The 20,367-nt window shown below is 40.0% G+C and overlaps 1 protein-coding gene across 2 annotated transcripts in view; it reads left to right on the top strand.

The window, feature by feature from the left end:
- The window catches only part of CUNH1orf21 (chromosome unknown C1orf21 homolog), a 98,305-nt gene that overhangs the window by 12,468 nt on the left and 65,470 nt on the right, over positions 1–20,367 (top strand). For both annotated transcript variants that reach the window (XM_057426976.1, XM_057426977.1), the window contains exon 2: positions 11,980–12,183. In XM_057426976.1, coding sequence (XP_057282959.1) covers positions 12,090–12,183 — 94 coding nt within the window. In that variant the 5' untranslated portion in view covers positions 11,980–12,089. The remainder of the gene's footprint in view (positions 1–11,979; positions 12,184–20,367) is intronic.

A 20,367-nucleotide genomic window follows, 5' to 3' on the forward strand; every position in this document is an offset into this window, starting at 1 on the left:
TTGTCCTTACTGGACGCAAGGGGGGAAGTAGGAACAAAATAAAGAAGGAACAAAAATAAATCAAATTTAACCAACACTACATCTCAAAGTAATAAACATGCTAGAAGAAGATGTTACAGCCATATGATATCTTTTTAGAGAGTTTATCAAAAAAACAAAAATTATGCTATGCTGTTGAGTAGAAGTACTATTGAATTGTTTTCATGTACTTTCTGCACAAGTATCAGCAGTAGGTCAAAATATTTGAAGTTTGAAGGCTGCTGAGTTGGCTTTAGTAATTCTTTGTGACTCTGTGGGTAGTATGCAGAGGTGCATGTTCCTTGGCTACTTATTGCTAGTGACAGTATGTAAGTAACTAACATCTTAGTTTAGTTGACATTGAATTGAAAAGGAGCAATATTTGAGCATTTAAATAAGAATGTAATTGTAAGGAGAATTCATTATAGACAAAAGGAAAAGGAGTCAAGGTAGCTTGTGGAGGGCCAGCTCAGCTCATCTACATGAGAAAGGAGACCTACTTGGAGCATAGCAGAAAAAATTGGAAAAAACTTTTGAATCAGGGTTGTTCTGGTTTCAAGATGATGAAAACAGTACAGTAGGTGAAATTTCCACATGTCTATGGATGTGTCTTCTGCCCTTGGATATGAATAAAAGATCCAATGTGGACCAGTAGAAAGCTGGCCTGGGTGATGCATTTGCATCCTTGGAGGAGGAGCTGAGCAGGTGATGGCTCTGAGGACGCAAATATATGCAGGATTGGAACAAAATAATATAGGTCTCCTGAAGAAGACAGAAATATGGATTACAACAGGCTGAAAAGACTTTAAAAATGCAACAGGGACATAAGTATGTATGCTGTTTGGCTGCAAATTGAGCAGTGTTGCATTAACTTTTCTTTCCATCAGTTTTCTGTCCCTGGGTGTGTATCTGCAGAGTTGTAGTGTTTTTAGATTTCTGTGCTGTTGTGGTTTGGTGTGGGTTATCCACAAGAGTTATGATCCTGTAACCAATTGTATTGTTCTGACAGTTCAATTCTAAAAACAAACCCAAAACCCAAAAAGAACATGAAAAAAAAACACCAAAAGAACATAAAAAGAACCCCAAACAAAACCACCCAAACAAACAAATGAAACAAAAAACAAACAAAAAAAACCAAAAAACAAAAAACCCAAACACAAAAAACCAACCCCAAACCCCCCAAAATAACACAACCCCCTCCCAAACAAGCAAACAAAAAAAAGCCAACCCACAAAATTCCTACCAATATCATTCAATGGTATTCTGAACCTTTTTCAATTATTTTTTACACGTTTCTTCCGTGCTCCTACATTTGAGCAGAATGTGTGTTATACTGGTCATGGGTTTCTCTCCTTGCTTTGCCTCCTGTGAGGCTGTAATATTTTCAGCTGTTTCCTCCCCTCTCCACCTCCTGTCCATCCCCTTCCCCCCTTGCTTCTATTCATGTAAGTTTGGCAGAAAAAACGGTGAGAGCTCTACTGTATGGCCAGGCAACTGTGAGGGGGCGTGGGAGAGCACTTCGTTTGCTGCTTCCTGTCAGGACTGTTTCCTCCAGCGTGTTTGTGCTCAGTTATACATCTTTCACAACCTCAGCAGCTCAAGCCAGCAATTCATCTCCCTGACTTTAGAAACTTTACAGTCCTGCAGCTAGACTGATGTATGACCCCCTGCTCCGCAGTACTCCAAATGTTTTTGGATGGTTCCCAGACCTTGAGTCAGTTCCACTTTCAGTTTTTGATGGTGAGCAGAACTCATTAGTCTGTAGTCTTCACTGTTCCCACAGAGATGCGAAGGCACATGCACACTTTGCAGAAACAACTTAAAATTATTTAATGCCTTCTGCAATCATGGAGTCCATGCTGTGCATGCAAATTGTCACTGGCGTGGTATTTTGCATGCATTGATGTTGCACTCCCTGCATTGGGGAGTTGCAACATTTGATCTGCAAAGCAAGTTCAAACCAGCTTTGGATGAACTGAGTGAATTCACATGTACCCATCCTGTGTGGGTGCATTTTGGGACAGCAGCTGGATCAGTCACTCTCAAGTCTTGATTATATCAACTGCAAACATTTTTGTATTTGGCAACTTGCAAGAGAAGTCAGGGCGCAGATGGACGTGACCTTGACATCTGGGGTAGAGTGACAGTAGTTCTGTTCACTCTGCTGGGAGCAAGCAAGTTGAAGAGGGAACAACACAAGCAGGTGGGAGCAGTAACCTCAGCAGCCATGGACCATTGAGTTGGAGCTGTTGCTCAGCTGGCTGACCTTTGAGTTGAAGTAGATACCAAATACTCTGACGGTGGATTAGTGCAGGTCAGAGCTAGAGATGTTAATATCCAGCTGATGGTCAGCAGTGAGCAGCTGGTGGGTAACAGCACCCAAACTGTAACAGACCTTTCCAGAAGGATACTGTGCCCTTGATCTTAACTGTCCTTCACATCTGGAGGGGTTTTTCTGAGCTGGGATTTGTAGGAGAGTTCTATGTTCTATGAGTGTTCTTAAACCTCTTTCTGTACCCCAAATTACTTCATAATTATTATTCTGCATGGTGTTCTGTTTAAATAAATTCAAGTGGTATCCAGAAAAAGTTTACACAGTGAAATAGAAAGTTTGGCTTGACGTGTTGTTCCATAACATTTCTAATTTGAAAGATTTAACTTGTTTTATATGTAGTTGCCTTAAACACTGTTTTCTTGAGTTCGAATAGATCCCTAAACTGTGGGTCAAAGCACAAGAGCACTCTGTGGCATATGAGATACTGAATAAGAGCCAGTTGCCTGCACACAGAAAAATAACATGATCACTTTTTGGGGTATGCAACATTAGACCGAAGTAGAGGGGCAGGATGCTAACAGTCTGAATAATACTTAGCTCATTTAAAGAAGGTAGAAGATGGTTTCTATGGTTTTAATGCTGATGAAGTCAATTGCTGCCCTGACTGTTCCTTCTTGTGACCCAGGGAGGTCGGGCACTCCATCAGCATCATCAGGGGGAGGAGAGATCTGCAGTATTCACTGCTGCTGTGCCACTGATCCAGCTCTGGGCTTGCTGGTTGTGTTTAGGTTATACTTGTGTTAATGTGAACTAAAAATATTTCACTTGGTTTTGGTTAGTTTATTGCTCATTTGCTCATATCGTAGGCTGGAAGGTGGTTTAGATCTTATTTTTTGAGTATCCAGGCTTGGTTATGCACATATCCATTTACCAGGGAAAATACCCCTACCCAGGGCTGTGACTTGGGTAAGCTCCTAAATCTGTGTTGAGGGAGTGGAGTAAGGAAGTATTTTTTTGCAAGCACTGAAGGTCCAGCAGGGATGTCCTGCTCAGGAAGTGCTGAGCACTGGATGGGGACATGCAATCAAAGAAGGGAATGGATCACAGCAGGTGTCACAGGAGTGGCAACATGTTGCTTTTCCTCCACATAGCCCAGCCCCTCTCTCGCCTATGCTTTTGCAGCTGCCTGGTCTCGGCCAGAGGTTTTTGAAACTCATGCTCCTCAGCACAGCCTGCCTTCTCAGCTGCCCACCCCCACCCAACTTGGATGCGTGATAGTGTGTGGTATCAGATGGGGTACTGCATGAGGCTCTCAGATCAAGCCAAATGCAAACATCTGGGGACTGTGGCCTTCAGCACCAAAAATCCTGTTTTCTTCTCTTTGATCCCGTGGAATAACCCTGCTAAGCAGGAAGGAGCAGTCAGTAGTATAATTTTGGGAATGCAGGTTGCAGTGTGCATTCCTTTCATTCCTACTTGTGCCATTTACAATTGTGCAAAAAAGCTGAGTGACATGAGCCAGTTTTAGATTTTATCAGTAATTTTAACTGGTTATTTTAAGCTAGATTGTAGCTGTTGTTTACGCTATAGAGAAGGCAGCTGTGTATGGCAATGGGTGCCTGTGCTGGAATTATTCTTCACTGACCTGGACGAGCCACCTTCTGTGATTTTGAGCAGTATCTCTGCACTTACTCTGTCATCTAAGTGTTACTGGGTTAGTGAAGAAAGATTTCTTTCTCTAGCTCATCTGCAAAAAAAAAAAAAGGCCCCTTTAAATCATTTCATGCTTTAATTGCACAGAAATAGCAGAGGTGCATATGGCAAATGTTTCCTTGCTGACACATTAGCAGGTCTCTGGCATCTCATCCCCTTGGCTTCTGTATAGCTGAGTTGTTTTAATTTCAGTGTAAGTGGCACATGAGCTCCTGCCACAGCTCTTTAAATGCAAAATGCCTTGGAGGTGACACGGGATGCAAATTGTGTACTCTATATTGCTGCAGGGACATTCAGTAGTCTCCCTCCAGCTTGCAGCTGTTCCCCTGTTTCCTGCAGTGGTGAATTTGGCGTAACTTGCTGCTTTGCCAGACTTACTGGGGAGCAAGGAAGGGTCTCCAGGTAAAATCTGGAAGTGCACAGTTTAACTGGAGAGCATGTTTTCAGGGCAGGGTAGAGGGACTGAAAGTAGGTTTGCAAGGCAAGGTGGGATAATCCCATGCTGTATGTTTGGAGGTGATTGTTTGGGGAGATAGATTAATTGTTGCTGTACTTGTGGTCATCCTTCATTGATACAGCTGGAGATGGGGGAGAGATGATGGGGTCTGTGGCACTAGTGCTTTCGCTGCAGTTTCAGTCTTGGGTATGAAAGGGATTTGCTATAATAGCAGATGCTGTACCCTGGTGTTGGAGGTGAAGAATTAATCTTTTTCTTTCACCATCACTTTGGACTGCCACCATCACCTCAGGTGCATGGGATAGAGACTCCTGTATACACCCCACCTCTCAGGGAGTCTACAATTCCCTTTGCTGAGGAACATAGCTCTGCTGGATTTTTGATATGATGATGCTAAAGGTGCTCTGAGGTTTGAAAGATGCTAATTATCACCACATGAAGTGAAGAGGTTGCATCTCACATAGCTGGAGGCATCTACCAGATCCATGTTTGTATGTTATATCCAACATTAATGGTAGCACATGAGAAAAATTGAGAAGTAGTTTGGAAAGGAAATAAAAGTGAGGAAAAATAAAGAATAAAGATCAGACCTCCAAGTCTAAAAAGTCCAAGTCTAGTATCACCAATATGTCATATTAGATACTTGATGCTCTTACTGTTTGAAATAAGTATGTGGTTCATATTTTTAGGAGACACGGTGCCACTGCTTTTCTGGGAGAGGGACAGTGTTAAAAAGAGTTCAGCTTCAGGCCAAAGTCAGTGTTTACATCTGCCTGTGTATCCCCCATCACTGGTGGGAAGAGGGCGGGAGGAATTTAGGTGGATGAATTTTCACAGTGTGGTAATTATCTCTCAAGGTTTTTCTCCAAAGCAAATGGTTTTGTTGACAGAGCAGCTACAGCTAATACATCATTTAATTTTAATCTAATTCTAAATGGTGGGGTTGATTGGCTAAGTGTAATGGTTGTGTATTTAAATTAATTTTAGTAAAGCAAAGCAAGAGGAGTGAGTTCTCAAAAGGGAGATGATACTCAGACCTGTACTTAGTCATGTACAGAACATTATATAAATCTCTGTTCCTTACCTCAGGCCTTTTACTGTATCTTGTTCAGTAAACCACATCTTGCTCTTAAACCATGAAGACAGAAATAAAATTAAATATGAGAGCTTATTGTTGGTTTTCCTTATAGGTACTTGGGCACTCTTCCTATTACCGTTAATGCTGGAGATTATGCTCAGATATATACGAAAGTTGTACTAGGGAGAATTGAACCTGGCTTTTCTGTAGTCCTGTCTAATATCTGCAACACACCAGTGTGCCTGGCTGGGTTGTGATCACCAGCACTACATTTCCAAAATCCCTTTGGAAATGAATCACAAAACAGTCTTCCTTCCATGAAATGTGAGGTTTAGGAAGTAACCTCAAGCCACCTAAAGTCAGTGGAAAGGGTCTTACTGGGTCCCCTATGCTAGTTTCTGTTGAGTTTTCAATCATACAGCACTGATTGTAACCCAAAAGAGGAGCAATGGGCTGAGATGCTGTGTTGGCCCTCCATCTCTGAAACATCTTTGGTACCCAACACAGGTCTGAACATTTTGGGTGAGTGTTATAGAAATCTCTACTGCGACTCTCTAATTTCCTTGTAACAGCTATAGCAATGGCTCGTATAAAAGCAGGAAATACTTAAGGTGTTCTCAGTTTACTGTTATGTTAGCACTTATTGAAAAGTGCTTATTTTTTCTGCAAAGTACGTAGGATAAATGTCCTGATTCCTTGGAAATTCTGGTTGAGTGCCGCTGCCTACTGTGGTGAAGAGAAGCTGTGGCACCACTACTGGTTTAAAACAGGCTGTGCAGGTGAAATGCGTATGAAACTCTTGCTTTCTCATAAGAAACATAGCATCTCTAGTGTGTTTTTGGAAATTACTTGTTGCTTTAGTACATCAAAACCAATGTATTGGATCAGCAGAAATGCTGATTGTGAACAAAAATAAGACACTAACCTTTCTGATAAAAAAGGTAAGATAAGCCTCAGCAGGGCAAAGTCTGTCCTGTAATAGAAAGAATAACCTGATTATATGAATCAGTAGCATTAATTCAAACCAGGCCCTCCCTGATGGGAAAATCTATGTAGATGAGCTTTTATGTTCTTTCTGTCAGGTCTCTAGCTGTCAAATTGCAGTATTCGTTTGCTCTTTGAAAAGTGAATGCTTCAAATACGATTTCTGCTGAGTGTGGCTTCCCAAGAGAGGATACATGCAAATGGCAGTTCCACCATCTGACTAACTGGGCTGGTTTAGTTTGTCAATGATATTTGTAGTGCAGCTTGAGTAAAATGCTATAAAATTTTGGTGTGCATTCTCTGTTTCCTTGTGCACTATTGATTTTATAGCACAATGCTAATTTTTTCCCCTTTCAGTGAGATTACTGCTGCATTTGCCCAGCTGGCCGGAACAGCGTGTTTTCAATAGGATGCTGAAATGTGGTAATAAACACTGAAATTTTGCGTCGCAGAGACAATTCATAAAAAGGGGAGAAATTACTTTCATGGCTGTTGGTATCAACAGGCTGAAGGGAGTATGTTTTATGGGTTCGAAGGAACAGATCATCACCGCTCACTTTGATATTTTCTTTTTCCCCTTCTGCCACTGCAAGGTATACTCAGAGTGTGTGCAACTCTCATTCTGCCATAAACTTGGCCTGTTCATTTACAAAGTCAGTGAGTTCATTTTCAATATAACTGTGCTATTCACCAGCAATGCAGGTTCAAATAATTTGAAGAAGAAAGAGAGCTTATATTAAAGGGTTTTTTTAATCTTTTTATTTTTATACCCTCCTTAGGCCATTGATGCACTGCAGAGGTACTGTCTTTTTGGCTGAAAAATGCCTTTTGGCAGTTGAAAAAAAAACCTCCCCAAACCCCATCTTTTCTGGCAGATGTGATGGAAGGTGGCTGAGGAAGAGGGATGTCACAGTGGAGGACTCCCAGGTGCTAACTTCCAGTGAAGTCATGGAGGACAAATTCAGAAGACATTGCTGCTTTCTTCTCTTTTTTTTTTTTGGGGGGCGGGGGAGGAATCAAATGGAAATAAAACTGGCCTATTTCTTGTAGGAAATAAGTGTGATTAATAGCAGCAAGTTAAATCCTTGGGATCTGCCAATTGTTGTGTTTTAGGAAAAATTGTTGTATTTTAGGAAAAGCCAGTGTGGTGTTTCTTTGTAGCTTAGGGGTTTTTTTGATGCCTGCACAAAGCTCACTGCTTTGATCTCTTGAGCTTTGTAAAATTTTAACCTCATTTCTGGTGTGGCCAGCATGGAAGAAAACTTTTAGATATATCTGCAGCCTGAAAAAGATGAACGATTGGTTATCTCAGTGCAATAAGGATGAAAACAAATACACCTGTGATAATAGAATCATTAACATACATTTCTTGTAAAACACTGGAGATCCTCCATTTACTAGCAAGTATGTGTTTTTCAGCTGTGGAAGCAAAATATGTTTTGTTGAGGATGCAGCATTGGATGTGACTGCCAGAAATAAGAGGTGAAGGGATGATGAGTTGATTAACAAAGTGTTAAAAGAGCTGGTAAAATAAAAAGCACAACATAGGCATGCCTAAAAAAAACCCACAACCAAACAAACCAATTAAAAAAAAAAAGGGAATTGCTTAAATTTCCAAAGGCAGTTTGTATTCTAAGAATTGAGCTCCCCATTTTTTTTTGGCTCAGAAGAAACTTGAGGTACAAGGTACAGCATCTGAAAGTGTCTGTAGCCTTCTCTCGACCTGCACATAAGATGTTAATCTTAAACCTGTCGCATTTAATTTGGGGGTGGTGTAGACACTTTTGATCTGCCTAAGAGGTTTTTCTCACTAGCTTTTTGCAGATTGGAGCTTGTAAATTGTCTCTCAAATCTTGATAATTAATGATGGTGGGTGGCGAACATGAACTGCAAATGGTTTGAGGTTTTCTTACTCCTTTTATTTTTGGCTTCTTAAAAATCTGTATACCCCCAAATGCTCAGGAAAACAAAAGGGAAAATTGTATTTGTGCAAAAGTGGGGGAGGAGGCAGAATGGCTATGTTACTCTGCTGCCACTTGAAGTACTGTGTTTTGTCTTGTCTGTTGCTCTGCACTATGTTGACAGTAGTCCAAGAATTTTGCCTAGAAATGTGTGTTAGACTTATCTTGGAGGTCATTTTGGAGTAGCCTTCTCAGCCCAATTAATTGGCTCCAGAAGAAATTGCCTCCGTAATCAAGTATTAGTAGTGTAGTTTTTTCAGACACTGCTGCGATTACTGTTCTTAAATGTAAAAGATGAAACTTCCAGTTCTTGTATTCCTATTTGTTTCCTTTAATCACAGCATGCCTTTGAATGTGACCATATTTTTAGTTAGGTTGTTGTGTGCTACCAAGATGCTGCAAAAGAGATTTGACTGTGTATTTTACCTTCCCTCCCCCAAAGAGCTTTATTCTTCTGCATTGATGTTTTGCATCTCTTTGTTTCCGATTGCTTCTACAGCTCACTGTGGTCCTGTGAGATGGGACCATCCCGCTCCTGGGTACTCATCAACAATTAAGTATCTTGTGATTTGTATTGCTGCATATTGGCTTTGTATAAGGCTTCACAAAAAATCCCCCTCTAAAAATCAAGCCACTGCTATGTTATGAAGTAAATTTTTCATTACTAAGCAGCTCTTTCCCTTTTCTAAAGGGTCCCTGCTGAAAGACAGAAAAAGAAAGAGGAAAAATAGTTGAACAAGGCAAGAGGATAATTCATTCAACAGGTACTTCTGTGAGAGCAGCTCAGCTGTTCTGTGAGATGCCGGTTTTACAGTGTGCAGTGATTTTCCCCATGTACAGTCTGTTAGCAGTCCCAGCTACACATCTTTGTCTTTTCTGGGGTTACATTTGGTTTCCCCTTGCTCTTTGCCACATAGCTGGATATATCCTTTTCCGTGGGATAATATAACTGGTTATATTTTAAACTGGCAATCAAAGTTACTCTTTTTAGACTCTGCTTACCTTGGGGCTCTTGCTTTCATCTGAAATCTGAAACAGACTCTGAGGTAAAAACTTGATCATTTTACTCCCTCATTTGTTTCAGGTGGTGCATTAAAAGTTATTGCCTTTAAGCAGATTTGCATCCTCTAAGAAAATCAGTCCATGTTTAATTTCCAGGCCACTTAGAAATTACCCTTCCCAGTCTGCTATTTCTCCTCCATCTCCCATACCATCCTCCAGGTGTAGCTGATTCTTGAAATGCTTAAAGATCTTGATTTCTGACTCCAGTAGTGAGACAAAACATATTACTTTAATGCAAGCTGTCCTGCTATTTGGACACGTCAAGAATTGTCTGCTGCAACCTTCACTGTGTTGCAAAATCTTAAGAATAACCAATATAGTTTGCATAAAATGAGTGTATTGGTATTCACAATGCATGGCAGTGTAATTAGGATGGCCTAATCCGGATTATTGACTGCTTGGATGTGCGTAGAGGAATTCTGAGAACAGTTAGTGGCTTAGGAGTGCTGTAGCTTTGTCTGTACAAGTGACAAGTAGATGCATTACAACAATTTGAAAAATATCCTTGGCAATTGCTTGAGGAAGCAGAAAGATTCCATAGTTCAATACTGACTTGTGCTACAACAAGGTTTTCTTTTCTTTTGTTGTTGTTTTTATTTTTGTTTTGTTTTGGGGGTTTGGGGTGTTGGGTTTTTTTGTTTGGTTTGGGTTTGTTTTGTTGTTTTTTTTTTTTGTTTTGGGGGGTTACTTGTATTTTTTTGTGGTTTTTTTTTGTGGTTATTTTGTATTTTTGTGTTGGTGGTTGTGGTTGTTGTTGTTTTTTTTAAAAAAGTAACCATGTAAGGTTAAAATGTAGCTCAGCGGTATCTGTCACGGACAGCATGAATGCCTGTTTTAAAATCCTGCGCTTTAAAGTGAGTAGCTAGCTCTCGCTAAGAGAGAAGGATGTGATAATTAGAAATTTGTGCTCAAGTGTGCATATATAGGAGAAAGCATGGTGGAGAATATACTGAACCCAAAGGAAAACGCAGGTAAAGGGGTGCCTGGGAGGGTTAGCTGCTTAGAACGGGGATTGAGCATATATGTGTTGTACACTTTGAGTGGAATACCCTACTTAAATAGAGAAAGATGTGCAGAGCAAGATGGAAGGTAGAAGCTGGTCTGTGAATAGACGTGAGGGGTGGATCTATCCAGAGTCCTTCCTCTTGCATAGTAAAAGCTGCTTGTCAGGGAACCTGCGGCTGCAATAGCAAAAGCAGAATTGCTCTCAACCTGGTGGCCACATCCTTGTTCCTGTGGCTTTGGGAATGGGCGAGGAAATCACTTTGGGGGCAGCTGTGGAGCCCTCCTAGACCATGTCCTGATGTGTCCCAGTGCTGCCTTGGCCCAAGCAGGTGTGCTGTTCATACTGAGCACACAGGGAAATAAATCTCAGACTATTTTCTTTGGAGTTATACATTTCTGGTGGGATGGATACTGATATATCCTTGGTAAGAGGGCCCATCTGCTGTTATAGATAAAATTATTGTTGTTGGCATGGAGTAAAATGAGCCACATCTTTTTAAAGTAAATGCCCGGAAGTAATGAGTCAAGAAATTGTATGTATAATCTTATGCTATAGCTGAACTAAACAACTCAGCAGAGAGGGTTGGTTCTCATTTTTCTCTAGCTTTTCTCTTGTTCCAAAAGGTTTGGCTGGTGCAAAAGAGAGCCGGGTCATCTCACCAAACTTTTAAGTTGTTTTTATTCAAGTGCAGAACCATTTAGCAATAAAAGAGTTGTTTTGGTTTTGTTTTCACATATAATATTGCAGCTATGAATTAGCTTTTTCTTCCTCCTTTTGTTTTATGTGACATCTGGATTGTTCGGAGAGTGTTATTCCATCTTATAACGGGGATAGTTGCCTTTTTGAGCAGTGGAGGTTTTATGAATTAAGTAGAGTAATGAATACGTAGAAAAAATATAGTACAGCTGGCTATCGCCTTTCACATCTAGTAACATAAGATCTTTAATTGATTTAGGGGGGGTTATTTTGTCTGAACACTTGCAATTAGCAGCTCTTAATCACTAAAACACTTTGTAAGAAATCTGGCTTGATGGGTAGATTGAAATGAACAGGAGGAGCGGATATTGGTGGTTTATCTTCTTTCCAAAAATATCCCCTGTTCTGTGAGAATAGCTGGGTTTGTGGAAACATATTTGTATGAAGTGCCTTTTGTCAAGCTACAGATTAAACGAATGGGGCTGGAAGAGACTTCGGGTTCCACTCCTGCACTCCTGTCCCAAGGCAGGATTGATATACCTGTATCATGACCTACCCGTGTCAGACATTTATTAAATACGGTTTTAGCAACCTGAGATGATGGAGAGAGCCTGTGGTATTCTGTTCCTCTTCAGAAACCTCATTATTTGTCTTCTTGAAGATCCACATTTAGAAGCCACCTTTTGTCAACATTTTTCTCTTTTTTTTTTTTTTTTTTGCCTTCTTTAGGTAAAAGTGACTTGACAACCAAGCAGGAAGGTGGATTATTTTTAAAACAATGAGCATGCGTCTCTAGACATGATCTGTTTCGGTCCAGCTGGAGCTGTCTGAATGAAGCGATGGGCTGTGCCTCTGCCAAGCATGTTTCTACTGTTCAAAACGAAGAGGAAACTCAGAAGGGGAAAAATTATCAGAACGGAGATGTGTTTGGTGGTAAGTGTTGCAGGATTTCATCTTTCTCCCAATATCAGGAATGTTCTGGAAGGTATATTTGGGAGTCTTAAACTTTCACAAAATATAATGGAAAATTATGTTAAAATGAATCTCAGTTGTAGTACAGTTGGACTTTCCAGGGGACAGTACCATGACATCTGAAACAGAGGTCCGGGTGAAATCCTTTGTAGAAAATTAACATTCTAATTGATGTACAGTACTGCACAGTCTTTAACTCCATGAATCCTGGAATAGTTCAAAGACAACAAGTTGCACAACCCCTCATATTTTTATGTGCCTATTTATATTTTTTAATTAGATGCCAAATTAGTTAACTCATTTCTTAAAAATAAATACTATTGTTCTTTAAAGCAATAAAACATTAGATCTGAAATCCTATAGCAAACAGGGTTTGAAGGTACAATGAAACTAAAAGTAACCTGTGAGGGATTGGTTGGTCTTGGGAAGCTCTAAATGTGGGAGGAAAACATCTGTTCACTGTGTGGGAAGACTGGTCTGTGATCCAGGTCTTGTCAAAGTGCATCGGGAAAGATAAAGTGTTATGAGATAAAATGCATAGTCAGCTTCAATTCCCACCCACCCCTGTTAATACATGCTAAATGGTTTCTAGATGATGATATAAATCGTAATTCAGTTTTTAAAATATTCAGAATTTTCTGGAAGATTGTTCTGAAGTGGAATTTCTAGATCTGCCCAGATATTTATCTGAAAGTTAAGTCAGCTGTGAATAAACTAACTTGGTACTGTTATTCTTAAAATAGGTGCATTGCTACTGAGTATGCCAAACTTCTCTGCAGTTTTTTTATAGCAATTGTTTCTGTAGTAGTGGGAATGACACATCGAGCAGCAAAAAAAAAAAAAAACAAAAAAACCCCACCTCCTTTTAATTTCACTTTTTTGGCCTGTTTGAGGACTAGTTTGCTCTCGCATTAGTTCCCAAAGCAAGGATACCTACAAGTGTAATCTGAAGAGAAAGTAGTTGTTCAGCAAACTTCAGGACAAAGTGATGGGTTATTTTCTTTTGTGTTTTTCTACGCTAACCTGAGAGATGCTGGTTTTGGAATTGTGAGTTCAGTATGTTACTTCTGTTAAAACCGGTTTTAAGTGCTGTCATGAACAAAAGGCTCTATTAGTTTCTCAGAGGAATCTGAGTTTATATTTTAGCTGATATTTAGTTAAGGAGCAAATTCTGGCAATGTGTGTCTCAGGGCTTTTTTGGTTGGTTGGTTTTTGTTTTGTTGAACTGCATTCTGCAGGCCAAAGATCGTAACTTTAGTGACAAGAAACTTAAAGTAACTTCTGGTGGCAGAGAATCAAGAAGGCTGAAGGGATTTTAAAAGGCTCCCATGTTATAGGGCTGGACTGGTGTCATTTAGCCATTCTGGGGTCCATCTGAGGGCTGTTATTCATTCTCTATTTTAGAGAAGCCTATCAATACCAGGAATACTCCCTGCTGTTAACCATTTTCTGGCATAAATTTAGTTATGCAGTTTGTCATTACTAAAGGTTCAGTTCCATGACTGATCCTTTTTTTAGCAAAGAGTTGGAGTCTGACTTAAAGAACTTATTGAGTGGTAACCAGAATGAGCACAGAAGCCACGTTTTCTCCCTTGCTGCTGAGCGATAGCCTGTAGATTAGGAATTGGGTTATAAGAAAGGTGAGCTGAAGTGTACCTGGCTTTACTGCTGTCCTTTTGGGACCTAGAAATAATCAACAGGATGCTTACACGCCCAGAAGCAGGAAGCTGCGTGCTTTGTGTGTGCAGTGCCTTGCGTAGTTCCTGAAACAACTTTTTAATAATAAATATTTAAAAAACCAACCAAAACTGAACAAAAAAAACCAGTAGAAAAAAAATGACACCTTAATGTCATATTTATCATCCTTCTTAACAATCTTCTGGACTTGACAAATGCCTAGAGCTCTTTCATAGGAGACTGAATATTATTCCTGCTCCCTCTTCTTCCTTGTTTGAGATGAGTTAGGTCTGAAAGCTTAATATATTCTGCCCATTTAATTTCCTTTTAAACTTTCATGTTGTTAGTGCCAAATTAGTTCAATCTAACACATTCTGCAGTTTTTGCTTAAGTCATCAAGGAGGAAGTCAGTGGCAATATTGCAGGGCTGTTACCATCAACTTCCTGCAAGGAGAGAGCGTTGTTGTGCTGGGTTTGAACAGATGATCTCAACTAGGATGACAGATTGTAGCAGAATTAGTTCCCAGAGATGCATGAGGATCCACAGAGTCAACAAAATGAAAAGCACTGCGCCACTTCCATCATTTGTTTGCCTGTCCAGTTCCAGGTGCCAAGAACTGCTGAATGTTTCCTTCTTTATTTCTGGGAAGGGACAAAAGTGTCTCATCCAGCCAGTAGCCAAGAGCAGAGTATCTCTGTAGCCTATAGAGATTGAAAATTAACTGCAGAATGACTAGGCAGAGCAAGGCTAAGGTGAATAGCAGGAAAACTGGAGGGTTCATGAGGAGCAAGAAGGTAATGGAAAGACAATTAGAGGTAGTTAGTAAGATAAATAGTTTTGGGGAAGGAGGCAGGAAAGTAAAAGAAACAGATACAACAAGTGAGGTTGGATGGTGGCTGATGTAGTGATAACATCAATAACATCCTGAGAATATTGGTATGTGTATATCATGATGTTCATAGATGGTGGCGACTTGGAGCGTTTTTATCTGAGGACTTACCTGATGTAAGGTGCCTGTTCAGAAGTAGCAAGTATGAGCTAAGTGGAGAAAATCCTGAAGGACCTGGAACAGCAATGACAGAATTAAAGGAAAATACTTCAGTGCTGGTTCTGCCTTCCCTGGGCAGCAGGTGTGATATGAAAGATGTGGCTTACAATATATTCTCTGTTGCTGTTTGCCTAAAATCTGAGATGAAAACAGTGTTCATTTTTCTTCCTTGTACGTCATCCCCAGCCAAGTTGCAGGCAAAAAGAGTTAACAGTAAGGACTGTACTTTCCATCTTGCTTCTGTATTAGATGTGTAATTTTAAGTGAGGAGAGGTATGAAAATACTTTCCTTTGGTTCTAGCCAGATTTGCTCTTACCTATGCCTTAGGCTGCTGGGGTTTTTTTTTAGCCACTTAGGGATTTTTTTTTTTGTACTGAGTAATTGTAAGCATTAGCCACACAGCTGAGAAACTTTCACTTTCCCACATACCACTCTTTTTCCACAAATAAGTGCACTGGCAACAAGACAGTCATTCACATGATTTTTCTGTAAGCTCTGTCTTCGGTGCTCAAGAGCTTTCCCACTTTGCTCTGCTGCTCTAATGCAGCTCTACAAGTAGCAAGTGGAGCCACTGAAGAATGAACTACTGAGGAATGGTCATTGATACCGTTGCACTTGTTTCCGTCTTGACATTAACAACTGCCACTGCCAGCCCACGGTGATAGAGACCCTACAGTCACAGGGGTCACTCTGCCACCTCTGCCATCAAGATTGAGTAATGGTGGAAGTTTCAGAGGCAGAGAAGGGGGTTAGTTATAGCCTAGGGTTATAAATTTCTGTCTTGTAACTGATGGAAAGAGTTGTAACTATAATGAGAGTGCTGGGGGAAGAGAGATGTGTCTGGTTGTAGTTAAACATGGTTTCTTCCTGTGAAAGAGGTCTGCTATACATATACAACAATCATTAGTTGACTGAACTGAAGAAGACATGAAGGTGGCCTCAGAATTGAGTAAATACAGTTGTATCTCTAAGCTTGGGGTAAGCTTATGGTACTGGAATTCATGAGCAAAGGAAGAGTGGAAAGCACCTAAGTAATTCCTATGCAGGTCATTGCTCTCTGTGCCTTGGACAGCAATTTTGTGTTCATGTTGCAGAAGTTGCCAGAACTGTGTCATTATTGAATTGCCAACTTTGACTTCCTTTACTGTGAACATAGTCCTTCAGCACTTTTTCCTATTCCTTTCAGGGGAAAAGCAGGCAAAGAAGCCATGCAGGAATTATAAGCACCAACAGGGCTGCAGCTTTGCCCTCTGCCTTTTTGTTGTCAGTCAGCTTGCATGCCACAAGCTTTAAACATGTTTTGCAGTCCTCCCTCCAAGCCGTCAGAAGGTAGCCTGTCTAGAAGACCGCTTAACATTTCCAAAGCTTTCCTAACTGGTCATGGTGTTTGTCTTAGGGTTTATCCACCCCACTTTAGAAGAAAAAGAAACAATTTCCAAGTATACAGTGTTTGGATATTTTTTCTGATCAATAGATTTGGCTTGACTATAGATACCAATTTGAATCCAGATGTTCTGTATTCTAAACTGCTCGGAGTGGTGCAGTTCTATTTCTGCTCTTCCTCAAAGCCTCTAGATGCCTTTTGCTTCTCTCCTTGGTGGGGTTGGTTGAAGCAGAGTCTGTTGACTATTTGAGAGATTACTGCTTGTGTTAGGACTTTTTTTACTTTTAAAAGTCACTGCACTTTGGTTTATTTTTTTTGGTTTGGGTTTGTTGATGTAGATGTATTGACCCAGGGTTCACTGTAAATTTTAGACTGGTGTTTAAAACCAAGAAACCTGCCATGAAACTCATGAATTCTGTAAGAACAAATTCTGGCTAACTGAAAGCCAAACACAAAAATTTCCGTAAGATGAAAACTGTAGAAGGTACGTTGCATTTTGCTATAATACATATTTTAAAAATTGAGTTAGCAGGCCTATCAAAGATGTTCTAGAGAAGATTGAATATAATATGATTATTATGTCTTGTTGGTCTCTAATGACTTTAAAATCCCTCTAATAAGGATAGTGATAATGCATCTTCATTTATTCATCATTCCACTTCAAAGCTGATTTCCAGGGCAATACATAAGAACTATAATAATGTAAATACCAGTGAAGAACAAAATGCCATGATAGACCCTTGAGCGTTGTTGATTTCAGCATATGTTTTAATAATGTAACATCTCTTGTAGATTAATTTTATATATGCCTTTTTAAAAAATCATGGGATATTCATTTGTGGAGGACATTATAGGCATAATTTTTTGTGTAAGAAAATAACTGGTAATGTGATTTGCTGTGGGGGGGAAAAACCCTATTTTAGGATCTGTTTATTAATCCGAGAGGCTAATTCAGATGTTTATATGGAGCTCTTGGGTGCTTTGCAAAAGTAAAAGTAAACAAGCAGGTAAGAATCTTCTGGCAAACTGTGAATATCTGTGCTGCAGTTGCCAAATAGGATTTCCGGTAATAACAGCAGCTCAAGTTTCTAAACCAGTCTAAATAAAGCTGAATGCAAAGCACAATAGTTTATAAACCAGTTTATCTCAGAGCAGCTGGGAGAATATTAGAAAATGAAATCTTTAGCATTGACGTATCATAATGAGATTGAAAAACTGGTTGATGCACATGGTATCTTGACTGCTTCAGAAGCTGTGGTGTAGTCATCTTCACAACTTCCCTAGTTTGTATTACAGACCCACCCTTGTTCTAGAGATGGGCAGCATGGAGATGATGTGTGAGGGACCTGATACCAGATCACTTGCAGATCTGCATGCCCTTTGCTCTGCTCTGCTCTTCCTCACTTGTTTGGGGTTTTTTTAAACAGTTTTCTCCTGTGTTGATTCTTTTTCCCAAATATTTTGAAAATGCCATAGTTCAAAATCCAAGCAGGAAAATTGGGAGTATTTAACTATGGCAAGTTTTTACCCATCATGTATGATGGCAGTCAGTCTGATGTGTTGGGAAAGCAGCAGCCAGTCTTACCAGCCGGGCTCCTTTTTCCCACCAGATTGAAGCATTCAGCTTGGCTGCCCAAAACAAACACACCGCTATGTAGCAACCATAACTGAAGTGGAAGAAAGTAGCTTTACTTGGTTTCTTGTTCACCAATACCAGCATTTAAAACCCAAAATCTTTTTTCAGCTTGTTAGGATTTTACCTCATATTGGTATTTTCTTTATTCCTAAATGTTTTGTGGTTTTGTCTCACTTCTGCTAATCCCTGCCTTGTGACATTCAATTATTTCCTGCCTTGTGTCTGCCATGTCTCATCCATGTGGGGTATCTCAGTCCACTGCCCAAGACAGCAGAGCTCTGTGCCATGTGCATTTGAAGTAAGTGCCGAAAGATGCTAAAGTAACTGAAACTTTTAAAACATGCTCACTATACACAGGAAGAGAAGAGCAAGGGGAATTCAGACTATGATTTACAATTCCTAAATTTGCATTGTGATCTCCAAAAATACTGTGCCCAAATCTTTGTAGAGATTAGTTTGTTTTGAAGACTCTCCTTAATAGGCAAGCCTAGAAGTATGATCTTATTCAAAACTTCAGTCTCATGTTGTTGCTCAGGACACTTCAAAATATCTGTGACTCTTCAGATGTCTCTAATTAATATGAGAGAACTAGTTCCTGTCCATGAAGTTCTGTGGGTCATCTTCTGGCCATTTGAAGTTCTGAAGTTGGGAAGTTTTAGATAAAATTTGAAGTGAACAAAGTATATTAGAAGTGTTTACAGTGAATAACGCCATCTTGTTATCTCTCCTTTTCCCTCAGCTGTCAGAAAAAATGCTAAAATTGAGAAGGACAAATTCTTTCTTCTGAAAAATAGCATGCCCATCCTCACTGAACTGAAACTATCTGGAAAGCCGTAGCTTAAGGAATGTAACTTCTGTCATACTGACCATGAATGCATGCTGAAAGTCTTGCTGCACCAGGCATCACACAAACACACAACTCACTTTGCCTGGCAGCATTTATTATATTGACTGTGTTGGTCAGCTGGTTAACACTCAAATGGTAATTGCTTCAGTTAATTTGGCTGTCCTGACATGCTTCTGCAATGTCAGAGCTTATTCATTTTAGGGACAGTAGTGATTATGCATTAAGGGGACCAGCACCATGCAGTGTCATAATACCATACTGGCTATTTCAAGACAATAACCTTTTTAAAACACATTTTCAAACATGAACAGATACATTTTGTACAACCACAAGCACTCATTCCATGCAGTGCTTAATCCATGGAAGTAAGTGGCACGTAGGCCCCCGCCATCTGAAAACCTTCAGAGGAGATTTTTATTGCTTAAATTCAGGTTCTGGCTGAGCTTCTGAAAGTGTAGGTTTCATGTTGGTCATTATTTCAGCAGCTCATGTTATAAAGTAGATCTTGCTTCGATGATTGAAAGATAAAAGCAGATGAGTGCATTGCAGTATAGGGCTGAAGTGCAAAAGCATCTTCCAGAATTATACTGGACTGTGGTTTTCCTCACTTTTTTTATTTACTTTTTTTTTTCTTTTTTAGTTTAACAACATCTTGGGTTTTATCTACTCTTTTCAAACACATTTTGGTGATAGCCTGCTTCATATCTAAGTAAACAGGGGTCACTCCTTAAAGTGTTTCAGGAAGTGAGAGACAATAGCACCAAAAACCACTTTGGTGTTATGTTCATGTGGGAAAGGTAATAAAATTCTATTTGTTATCTAGGTTTATGATGTATTTGTGTAACTCTGGGAACACCCTTGGTAAGTCAATAATTTACTATTTTATTCCCATAAGGAAGCAGTAGGGCTTGAAAAAAAATAAAACTCCACCTTCAGGTTTTGTCTAGTCATGTATTCATGATCAGTGTATGCAAAGAAAGTGGTTTCCACATGAAATAAAACTCTGTATTTTCACTTCTTTGTGAACAGAAGAGGCTCATCATTATAGCTTTCTTGGAAAAGGTACTGCTTTTGCTGTATAAGGAAGAAGCTGTTCTGGACTATGGGTTTACTCAGAGTAATAGCAAAACAAGCTCTTCATCTCCCTCCAGCAAGTAAATATATGTAGATGTATACAAATAATAATAAGAGTCGTCTGTAGAAGGTGTAACATCTCTCTTGGAGCAGTAGCAGGGTTGCCCTATGAGGGAGGAAAAGCTTGAAGCTGAGGGTGGTGTGCCAGGGCTAGCTGCTGGTGGTAGGGTTTGTCAGCAGTACCAAGCACAGCAGTGAACCAGGTCCAGGTGAGCAGCGAGGAGCAGCAGGAGGCTGAAGACAGGGCTAGGGACATGCTAGAGTTTTCCTGAGGGCTTTGTTAGGAGATAAGATACCTACAACATGGGGTTGTGGTCATTCCAGAAGATGGGACCTGAGGCAGTACTAGAGACAGGCTGATCAAGTCTGGCAAGGACTGAAGGCCCAAGCTTCCATGGAGACATGCTCCTAGATTCA

The sequence above is a fragment of the Pezoporus wallicus genome, unplaced genomic scaffold (assembly GCF_028554395.1).
Source record: "Pezoporus wallicus isolate ANWC-B61680 ecotype Strahan unplaced genomic scaffold, APGP_CSIRO_Pwel_v1 scaffold_7107, whole genome shotgun sequence".
Taxonomy (NCBI): Eukaryota; Metazoa; Chordata; class Aves; order Psittaciformes; family Psittacidae; genus Pezoporus; species Pezoporus wallicus.